Source organism: Oncorhynchus clarkii, chromosome 17, assembly GCF_045791955.1.
Source record: "Oncorhynchus clarkii lewisi isolate Uvic-CL-2024 chromosome 17, UVic_Ocla_1.0, whole genome shotgun sequence".
Lineage (NCBI taxonomy): Eukaryota > Metazoa > Chordata > Actinopteri > Salmoniformes > Salmonidae > Oncorhynchus > Oncorhynchus clarkii.
The window spans coordinates 68,433,412-68,444,514 of NC_092163.1; the positions used below are offsets into that span (position 1 = coordinate 68,433,412).

Below are 11,103 nucleotides of genomic sequence, written 5' to 3' on the forward strand. Positions count from 1 at the left end.
ACCCCATGAAGGGGAACTGGCTACGGTATGTAAACTGGGCACACTCCACTCAAGAACAGAACCTTTTCCCCATGGAGATCAACCGAGCCATTTACTACAAAGTGTTACGGGTAATTCAGACATGAAGTCTCACTGGTAAAATGTTATTCTCTAAACATTTGAGCATTAAAGCAGAGTGATGGTTTTCTATTTAGGCATGTGAATGCAAGAGTACTGGCTATTTAGCGTTCAATCTTCTCTGTGTAACATTTGGGATAATGTGCCAATTTGTAGTACAACGCATTTCTCATTCCTGGATTGAGGTACGTTTTCCCGAGCCATATCTCACGCTGGCTCCGCAGCGTCTTAATCTACACAGGGATTCTGTCCGACCCTAGTGCAGATGTAAGCAAGCGGTCGGATCTGCCAGCTAGTATGGGGGTTATTCTCATTGAAGCCAAATGAGAGAATTGTGGTAAACTTTTTTAAATAACTCATGCAAAATACAAATTTGTATTATGCTGTCTCTGCTATACTTGGGTATAATAAACCATTTATAAAGGAATAACTTGCATTTTTTTTTTAAATACATAGTTTGCCATCTACAGCTACTGAAATGTCAGGACATAACATTCTTGTTGGACTTGACAGGCACAACAAGAGCCCAAGTATTTCATCCTGTCTCTCAGCAAACCTGTCTCTGATTTGTTCCCATTCTCCTCTTTTCTTGTAACAGCCAATAGGACCCGGGGAAGAGTTGCTGGTGTGGTACAATGGGGAAGACAACCCTGAGATAACAGCTGCATTAGAGGAAGAAAGAGCCAGCAATCTGAACAAGAAAAATTCACCCAGGGCAAAGCGAGGTAAGGCGTACACCCCTAAAATTCTAATTTCTCTATTAAATTTTGCAGTACATATTTACCAAGCTCTTCGATACGATAGCTGGCTGTGGGTGGCAGAAGTCGAAGGAAATTGTCCTTACGCCCATTCGAAGTTGAATTCTTGATAGCATGCTAGCTAGCTAGCTTAGCTAACAGTACAGTGAGGTGTAACTAACTAGATGCAGTAATTTTCCTTTCCAAACTTTCTATCTCAAATGTAGTTTTATGTTATTGTTAATTCATAAAGGTTGATTGCAGCTAAATTGGTAGCTATTATGGAACAACACAGACAGCACGATACTGTCAACATTGGCTTGTCGGATAAATAAGTTAGCTACCTAACGTAAACGTCACCACGAACCAGCCACCGAGTTTTCTGGGATGTGACCTTTCCAGACTAGCAACTTATTTGCGAGCCACGTTATTTGATCAGTTGATCCATTTGCTACTTACCTATATTTAAGAGGTATCCAGTTAGCTAGTTATGTTACAGGACTTGCAGGTTAGGGATTGCATAGTCTGATCGGTTTGTTTCACTCTGCTGTCAATTCAGCTCGGGTAGCTAGCTCGCGAGCTAACAGGCTAGGTCAAGCACGGGCGTGCTAGACTGCAAAGTACTGTTTTTTGTGTTCAGAAAATAACTGAAACAGTTGCCGTTGTGGTAAAGGGATGGTAGATTACTCGAGGTATGTGTCATACATGTGCTGTAAACCCTTAGCTACATCTAGTTAGCTACCTGGGTACGTGTATCAGTTTTGTCTGTGCCATCGCTGGGAATATGTCTGCCCTGAAATGAAACACCCTTTAATAATTTTCGACCTAACAAACACGATTTAGCTGAACGGTATAGGTTTCTTATACTTTGACAAATGTTCATGTTTCCCAGGTAAGTGAGCTCCATTTTCATTTGGCATCGGGACTGTAGCTACTAGCTAGCTAGTCAGCCAAAGTCAATGCAAAGTTGAGGTAATGTAGTGCTGCAAACTAGGCCCAGGATGCATGTAGTTGCACAAGTTCTGTAGTCCCACCCTTCCTTTCTCAACAATACCAAATCTTAAAATCGAGTTGCATTTTGCATAATAATTACCTGCTAGAATGAAATTCATACTTTTTTTCCATCTCTCTTTGAAATTGACCTCGGGTTTTCCTTTCAATATTAATGACTGTCTATGATTGTCAAGTTTGGTGTAGGCCTATCTATGCATTCAACCCCGGTCTGTTTTTAATTTGCACTGATTTATTGACTGAATAGTGATCGGGAGACGCATAGGGCGGTGCACAATTGGCCCAGCGTCGTCTGTGTGAGGGGAGGGTTTGTCCGGGGTAGGCCCTCATTTTAAAATAAGAATTTGTTCTTGTCTAGTTAAAGGTTAACTAAATAGTCACGTTCACACCAATGCTCAGGGCTAAAAGAGCTTTTATCCCAGGGCAAAACTGAAACCACACGGATTACGTTAATTTGCGTGCGAGTAGAGCGTCAATTAACATGCACTAAGTAGTTTATGCCAATTTAATTGTCATGAAAAGCCATAATAAGCAGTTCTATTTATGTTTGCTATGTAGCCCTTGTGAATTATTGTGTTCATTTTGACTCACATTATGTCCTACGGGAGCCACCGTACCTGCCTCCTGTTATGTTGGATCACGAACAGGAGCGTTGTAACGTTAGTTAATACACCCTAGCAGTTTTTAAAGAATGTAGCTAGTCTGGTTATTTATACATAACAGTATTCTCTCTTGAACGGAGTTCGACTTTCCCAGTCGTAGCCTGCCTAGGCTATATGTCTGTGCTTGGCATCAACAAAGGTAGGCATAAAGTTATTGCTTTCAAATATGTATTATTGTCACTGGCAGCTAAACTTAACACAAAATATACACTTTCTAACTAACTTATATATGTCACAATTCCAGACGTAACAATGCACAAACGGTCTTTTGTGGCGTTTTATATGCTCGCTGTACCGGAATTGCTTCACGTAGATGCGGGGGGAAAAATAAACTTGCGTTCTAATGTGAAGTGCATGACGGCATTGACGCTTGTTTTCTCTCATTCACTACGGTGCATTCTAATTCCAGCGTTTTCACACTCATAAAAAAAAGTGGTCTTGCTGGCCCTGCTCCAGAGCAGGGTGGCACCGACTTTGCAGGGCTAGTCAATCAGTGTTCCATTGTCTCCTAATTTGAATATTTTACTCCAGAAAAGTGACGGTTGGTTTCAGGCAACTCTGTTTGTGTGGACACAGGCTTAGGTTGCCCACGACCAGTTTTTGCCTGGGACTAAGGATAGCCAGGGGCTAAGAACATTGCCATGTTAAAAGGCCTATTGAGTACTATCAGTGAGTTGTGTTAAAGTCTCAACATTCAGAATTGTCTGTTGAGAGAGCCTACTTGTCATTTATCTGCAATCCCTCTTTGACAAATCATGTACATATCTGCATCAAATTTCCAACAAGTGGGAGCTATCTATACACCATATAATCTTTCAATGTAAATAAATTAACTTCTGGAGAAAAACTAATGCTAGCACAATTTCAATGCTTGTTTTCAAGCACTCAAACTTGTTTATTTTGCTGACTTGAAACCAATTTGAGGGGCACAGGTGACTGAGCTGCAACATGTGTTTCTGTGGCATGAATCAGGCTTTGTAGGCCAGGCCAGATGACCTTGTTGTCACAGCAACTCCAGTGATGACTGGATGCTAGCCCAGTCTCTTGAGGCTGGCTGATATCAACTCAAAATGGTCTCCTGCCTAGGGACATAACCACTACATTGATCAGCCATTCCAAAAATATCCATGTCTCTTCGCATGACAGTTTGTTCATTATGTAGCTTAGTGTTTAGTATGACTTGAAAAATTCTGAATGAAGTCATCATAGCTGTGAAAATTAATTTAGGCCAGAAGTTGTATTTGACCGTATTGGATGTTAGCCTGACTTTTAATCCTGCAGCTATTTAGAAGAAGGGAAAAAAACATTCTGTATGGTAATATCGAAAGACAATTGATGACATAAGCACATGTGGTACTTGGCATACATTGTTTAAGATCCTGTTCAGCAGTCATACAGTATATTGCTTTGCTTTGTGTTAGACAAATATAATATTATGAGTTTGAAATTCCATGTAGTTTTAAGTGCCAACCAATACACAGCACAGTTGTGAGTTGAGGTGTGAATTAGTACACTTTCCCCACTAGATGTTCACTTCTCTGAACATCTTTCTGATAGTGCATTTACTTATGTAGAAGTAGTCCAATGTCAACATTTTAAAGAAACTTCATTCCACATCTTACCAGTATTGCTTTGGTGTGAATTTTTTTATTTGAGTTTGGCTAATGTTTGTTGGTTGATGTGTGCTTTCTACCTTAGCCAGAAAACTGTTGGAAAGAGCCAGACAGGCTTGTTTGGGTGGATTCCGTGGGCCCAAACAAACAGGCGGAACCAAACCTATTGTCACAGAGATGTGGGATACAGAGGAAGGTAAGTTGCCCCATTTTATAATAGATATTTGTAATTTGGGAAGTCTGTTCAGGTGTAGCTAGTTAAGTCATGTAATTCATGTATTTCAACCATTTCTGCTGGGTTTCCCCCTTTAAATTCTCAGAATATTTTTTTTACATTGAAATTAAATGTTACTTTTTAAATTCTGTTGCTCTGCGGTTTTAGGTCCAAATGAGGAGGACGAGAGACCCTCTCCTTCTCCAGGGCCTTCACAGGGGACTCGGGAGAGCTCCACCATGGGGAGTAACAGCCTCTCTCAAGCCCAGTTCATCTCAGCAGCAATGAGAGAGAAAGATGAGGAGGGTGATGAGGAAGACCCAAGGGATCTGCAGCAGCGGCCGTCGCAGAGTGCTCGGTCTGCTACTGAAGCTGAATCGGAGGATAGGTGTGAGCAGCCTGATCTGCCACTAAGCCATAGCAGCCCAGGTGAGGTGGGGCCTGGGAGCCTTCAGACTGCCTCATCCCTACCAAGGCCTGAACCAGAGGCTGACCCATACCTCGACCCTGACCTTGAAGGTGACCCCCACGGAGAGGAGTCCCATCCCTGCCAGCACTGCGAGCGCCATTTCTCCACCAAACAGGGCTTGGAGCGCCACACCCACATCCATGCCACTGCAAACCAGCAAACGCACACGTTCAAATGCCGTTACTGTGGCAAGTCCTTTGGCTCGCAGGTGGGACGTCGGCGGCACGAGCGGAGGCATGAGAACGGGCCAAAGAACAAAGGCCAAAGGCCTGGCTCACTGGCTGGGACTGCTACTTTACTCAGTCCTCTGGGGCAGGCTGACTGTTCCAGCCCAGACTGTGCCACTGTCTCTGGCCACTACGTTGTCATGGGGTCCCCGCCCCCTGGAGGACTTATGCAGAGCCCTCAGGTTGTGAGGAAGGACCCTGCGGCTGAGAGTGACCAGCCCTTTATCGTGGATGAGAATGGAGAGACAAAAGAGCTTCATCCTTGCAAGTACTGTAATAAGGCTTTCGGCACTCACACTAACATGCGCAGACACCAACGCAGAATCCACGAGCGCCACTTACTGCCCAAGGGTGTGCGCAGGAAAGGCATGCTGCTGCAGGAGAGCCCGCAACAGCAGCAGCAGCAGCGTCTGCCTGAGCAGTCCCCCAGTGCCAGCCCACCCCCTGTCTATGTGCCCAGTGCAGACACTGAGGATGAGGGGGACCGAGAGGAGTACATGGTCGACATATCCAATAATATCTCGGAGAATCTCAGCCTGTACATCGACGGCAAGATCCTGTCCACTAGTTCAGTCAGCGGCTGTGAGGTGATCGAAGTGGACTCCAGTTCTGCAGCACTGTTTGGTCTCGATGCAGTGGTCATCAGCCCCAATCAGATCAGTCAGGCTTTCAAAGTGGACACCAGGACCTGTGCTGTGAAGCAGGTCTCCAACCTCGGCCAGCCCACAACGAAAAGGAGAACGTCGACACCTCCGCTCATGCCCAGTCTTAAAATGGAGTCTGAAAATGGGTCCTCCTCTGCCTCTTCCTCCTCCACGTCTTCCTCATCTACCTTGTTGGTGGAAAGTCTCTTCCCTCAGTCCTCAGACTCATTAGCATTTCAAAAGGAGAAAACTATCTATCTGTCTCCTAAGCTCAAACAGCTCCTCCAGACTCAGACAGACGGTCAGAAACCCACCATCGCCCTGATAGCAGACAGCCACAGATTAGCTCCCCCTCTCTCCGTTACGTCTCTGCCTGCAGCCTCAGGCAGGTTTAAGAGAAGAACGGCTTCCCCTCCCTCGTCTCCACAGCTCAGCCCTGCGCTGAAAGCAGATGGCTGTAAGAGCGAGGGAGGGGTCTCGTCGTACACCCTCAAGGTGCCAAAGCTGGAGAGCCTGGGCATTTCCTCTGCCTGGAGTCTGTCCAGCAAAGAGGAGAGGAACACCATGAGTCCCAGCGGGAAGGACGGGTGCAGCTGGTCTGCCTCTCGGACCGGAGGGAACTCGTGTAATCAGCAGCCCTTGGACCTTTCCAGTGGCATCAGTAAATGGAGTGACGGCTTCAACAAGACGCCCAGGGAGGAAGTGCTGGATTTAAGCATGAGTCGGAAGAGTACAGCGGAGCCAGAGTCCAAGGGAAGTCCAGCTCCGACACAGCCCCACACCAAGAAGAAGAAGCCCAATACCAGTATGCTGGAGAAGGTGTTGATGAATGAGTACGCTGGCTTAAACCCAGCAGGAGAGGAGGGCTCTTGTGCCCTGGGAAGCCCCGATTCTCAGTATACTGCAAGCAGTGGTACAGGCACAGCTTCTCACAGTCCCTCTTCCAATATGCCCTTTGAATCAGCCGATCCTTCTCCCCCCTCTCTAACCCCTGTCACTATGAATCCCTCTTCCCCCTGCGTCTCCAGCATGACCTCTCCAACTCCACCTCCCCCTGTCCTACCCTCTATGCCCTCATCAGACTGCCCCACTTCCAGCTCTCTCCCTGTCCTCTCCCCTAAAATGTCCCCCAGATCCATTGACCATTGTGAGGACGAGCCAGTTTGTGTATCTAACTCTACTACAGCAGAGACAATATTAGCTGCGGTAAGTAACAGTTATGGAGATGTCACTAAGCCAGTAGACCCCACCCACAATACAGATCCCGTTATCGGGAAAGCTTTATCAAACCCCTCTACAGAGTCCCCCTCAGTATCTGATGCTGTCCCTGTGAGTCTGTCCTCAGCACAATCTAAACCTGCTAGGAGTGGGAACCACATTTTCTTAGATATCCAAATTAACCCAGACCTGGAACCGATTATTACTGAGGGACAGGGGAAATCCCAATGCTCTGAACTCCCTGTTTTATCACCCGTAACAGAATCCCCCCTCACTGCCTCATCGACCTCTCCTGTTGGAATATCAGATGTCCCAGCTCCGTCAGTGGTCTCCCCAGCATCACTCTCTAGCACTGTGATTAAAGAGGAGGTCCAGCACATGGATCAGCTGGCTGATTTAGGCCTTCCTCCTGGTGCCACAGGGTCTTCACCTCCATCTGCCACTGCTGCTGAAAAGCCCTCTGAGGAGGTGGTGGAGGAGGAGGGATTGGAGCCAGACCCCTTCAGTAAGAGCTTTGTGTGTAACGTGTGTGAGGATCCCTTCCGCTCCATCAAAGAGCTCAGTCGGCACATCGTGGAGCACGCGGCTGAGTGGCCCTACAGGTGTGAGTTCTGTGTGCAGCTGTTTGGGAATGCCCCGGCCCTGCTGGAGCACCGTACAGCCCTCCATGGTGTGGGACGCATCTTTGTCTGCTCCTTCTGCTCCAAGGAGTTCGCCTTCCTCTGCAACCTCCAGCAGCACCACAAAGACCTGCATCCCAGCCAGCCGTGCACACACGCAGCGGTGGAGAGTGGCAAGCTGAGGCCACAGAACTACACAGACCCAGCCAGGGCCAAAGAGGAGAGTAACCCCTCAACCACAGGGCCTGAGTCCTCTGCTGAAGCTGCCTCCTCCCAGGGGGTTTCTGATGTGAAGAAAGAGCAGCTTGATACTAACGGGAAGCATGAGGAGGCTGGACCAGAGGACCCAACTGAAGAGCTCTATACTACAATAAAGATCATGGCTTCTGAAGGAGGCAAGCCTAAAGGCCCAGACGTACGCCTGGGCATTAATCAACACTACCCCAGTTTCAAGCCACCCCCCTTCCCCTACCACAACCGCACGGCTGCAGACTCAGTGGCCTCGGCCACCAACTTCACTACCCACAACATTCCCCAGACGTTCAGCACTGCCATCCGATGCACCAAATGCGGCAAGAGCTTTGATAACATGCCCGAGCTGCACAAGCACATACTAGCCTGTGCCAACGCCAGTGATAAGAGGCGGTACACTCCCAAGAAGAACCCCATCCCTCTCAGACAGATAGTGAAGCCTCAGAACGGAGCTCTGTCGCCTGCCTCTGCTGCCAACGCAGGGCACAACGCCTTCCGCAGAATGGGCCAACCCAAGAGGCTGAACTTCAACCAAGAACCGCTTGGCAAAACCAAGATGAGTTCCCTCAGTAAGAAGAAGAACCAGCTGGTTCAGAAGGCCATCACTCAGAGGAATAAGACTGCTGCTACTGCTAAGGCCCCTAGCCAGGTTAAAGAGGAGGAGCCACAGGAGGTCCATGTGTGCCCTCACTGCAGTCGGGAGTTCACTTACCCTGCAAGCCTCAGTAAACATATAGCAGTCAGCTGTCCCATGAAGCCTGTCTCTAAAAAGGCCAAAAAGGGAGCAGCAGCAGAAGAGGCAACACCAGCTGTAGACAAAAACATGAGCCTTCGAAGGAGAACCACTGACTCTGAGATCCAGCAGCCAGAGACCGCTGAGCCGGTGCCCAAAACCCTGGGCAAAACACGCGCTCGCACCTCTGGACCCGGCTCTGCGGAGGCAGAGACCACACCGCGGCCAGGTAAAGGAAAGACAGCTGTCACACAGGTGCGTACGAAGAGGCCAGCCTCTTTCCCTGCTGCCACAGTTTCTCTCAACATGAAAAGTAAAAAAGGCAAAGTTCAATCATTACCCCCCACCCCGTTGCCCTCTGAGACTCCCAGTAACTCTGCACCACTGCCAGCAACCCAGACAAAGCAACGCACAGGCAAGGAAATGCCGCCCAAGAAGGTAGCAGAGGTGAAATTGCCCCTACAGAAGCCGTCTCAGGTGCCGCCTAAGAAAGAAGGGGAACGGTTCTCTCTGAGAGCGAGGGAGCGAGCTGGTGGGCCGGTGACCCGGAGCCTACAGATGGCCAACAATGTAGCTCCTGTGGAGGTGAAAACAGAGGACCTCTCCAGCCAGGGGCCTAAAGAGACCCAGGTAATGTTACTTTCAAACGGTGTCCAGTCTCAGCCTATGTTCATGCCAAGTTACTACTCGCTTTTAAATAATCCTTTACACAATATTCTGTCTTGATGCGTTGTCTCGTCTTCCAGGAGTCCTTGCTGAAATGAGCCAGGTAAAGCCATGTCGATCTGAGGAGAAAGAAGTCCCTGGCTAGGAGGGTGTTGCTGTGCTGGCTCACCTCGGAGGAGATCCTCTGGCCTTCCCAAGGTTCTGACGGACAGGAAGATCTGGAGGTGGGCTGGCTCAGTTCCAGGACATCATGGACTCTGCTCTCTACACATCACATGCTGTGTTGGCTGAACAGGAGGGATGCCTTTCTCTCCATCACTCACTGTGAAATGAGCCTGAGACTTTTAAACACAAAAAAGAAATGATTAACAGACTGTAAATTAATATATACAGTCTGTCATATATTTTCAGTCATAACTTGACCCATAACATTGACATTGGGGTTCCGTTACGGTTAAAAGCTGATATATTGCAAATGGCAATCATTTATATCAGTTCACAAAACTGGTCTGGTGTTTCTTTCGCTGTGTTTTTGGTTTACTTGTTTGGTTGTTGAGATGTTGGAGGATTCAACAGTCTCTTTAATGCATGTGCTGATTATCCAGTAGAACTAGACAGAACCCTGTCCCTCGCCTGTGTCCCATGTTAAGTCTTGCACCTACTTTAATTAATACAAATAATTTGCAAATGAATATGTACATTTGATTTCATGTAATACTCCATTGAGAATACATTGTAGAATATCTCTTATGCATTTATTTTTTAATTTGTGTTTATTTGGGAAGCTAGGATTAAACCGCTGTTTTCAACTGTAGAAGTGGGTTGTCTGAAAGGTTGGCTGAAAAGAGTGTGCAAGTGTGTTGTGTGGCAGGCATGTGCTCTATGCGTTGTCTGACAACAGTTGACCCCTTCATCTCAAAGTTGAGACGTGTGTTGTCTCTGGTATGTTTTGTCTTCATGTTGCTAATCAGAGCAGTACCAGCAGGGAAACCTGCCACAACTAGAACAATGCCACTTAACACCGTTAGTTCCCAGAGAAGGGATAGGGAAGATGAGATTTGCTCTTCACGTTGAAAATGTGAGTGGCTAAGGAACACAGCCGCTTATCCAGTTGATTGACATTGTGGATTTCAGAGGCTCACATGTTGGTGTGTTATACATAGTTATAAGTAGCCCTCTCTTGTCTGAAAGCACTTCAAGAAGAAAATCTGCCAAACTGTTTTGATTAGATCAGTGTGAATCCTTAAAGGACCAATGCAGTCAAACATGATTTTCTGTATTTTCTAGATATTTCCTCGCTGGGGTAGGAATACTACTGTGACAATTATGATGCTCTTTTAATGTAAGAGCTGTTTGAAAATACTCACCCAGACCACTCCCAGTCCTAGCAAAAATCTTGAGAAATTGCTCTTTTCAATTTTTATTGAAATGAATCACAGTAAGGTACTTAATTGTTACCCTGAAATGATTTGATATTGAGGTAAAAAATGACTGCATTTGGACCTTTCAGTTATTTGGTTTTAAATGTGAAGAATGGGATTTAGACATTTCTATTGCACATGACTGAAACAGAGTTGCCTCAGAAAATAATTGAAATGTAGTCATTGGAATATTTCCCTGTAACATTTTCCTGATTAAAGACTCCCTATAGATTTGCATTTTTCTTTTATTTTCACAACGGTCCTGAGACTTGATTTCATCTTTATGATGTAATCAGGTGAATTCATCTGAAATATGTAGCAGCAATGGTGTTGTATTGAGGATTGTCAAAAAAGTTAAAAGGTGATGATGTTCGGAAGTATTTTCAAAGGTTTGAAAATTGGAATCATGTCTGGAGATGTGAACAGAGTAGTAGCCACTGTGTTCCAGTAATAAGGACGGCCTGGAAAATTGGAATCATGTCTGGAGATGTGAACAGAG

The 11,103-nt window shown here is 46.5% G+C and overlaps 1 protein-coding gene across 2 annotated transcripts; it reads left to right on the forward strand.

The window, feature by feature from the left end:
* Positions 1-990: 990 nt before the first annotated feature.
* LOC139371308 (PR domain zinc finger protein 2-like) lies at positions 991-10,841 on the forward strand. 2 transcript variants are annotated; one of them, XM_071111625.1, is made up of 4 exons: positions 991-1,546; positions 4,226-4,336; positions 4,523-9,147; positions 9,264-10,841. In XM_071111625.1, the coding sequence occupies exons 2-4, from the start codon at positions 4,318-4,320 to the stop codon at positions 9,279-9,281; spliced, it is 4,662 nt and encodes a 1,553-aa protein (XP_070967726.1). In that variant the 5' UTR covers positions 991-1,546; positions 4,226-4,317; the 3' UTR covers positions 9,282-10,841. The 2 variants fall into 2 exon arrangements, with proteins under 2 accessions (XP_070967726.1, XP_070967725.1); XM_071111624.1 differs by lacking the exon at positions 991-1,546 and adding an exon at positions 2,302-2,666.
* The last annotated feature ends 262 nt before the right edge of the window (positions 10,842-11,103 follow it).

Bases quoted from the DNA above. Each gene is read 5' to 3' on its own strand.
- LOC139371308 (XM_071111624.1), top strand. From the start codon at position 2,642: ATGTCTGTGCTTGGCATCAACAAAG. The intron at 2,667-4,225 runs GTAGGCATAAAG...TTTCTACCTTAG, and splicing joins TGTGCTTGGCATCAACAAAG to CCAGAAAACTGTTGGAAAGA. The intron at 4,337-4,522 runs GTAAGTTGCCCC...CTGCGGTTTTAG, and splicing joins GATGTGGGATACAGAGGAAG to GTCCAAATGAGGAGGACGAG.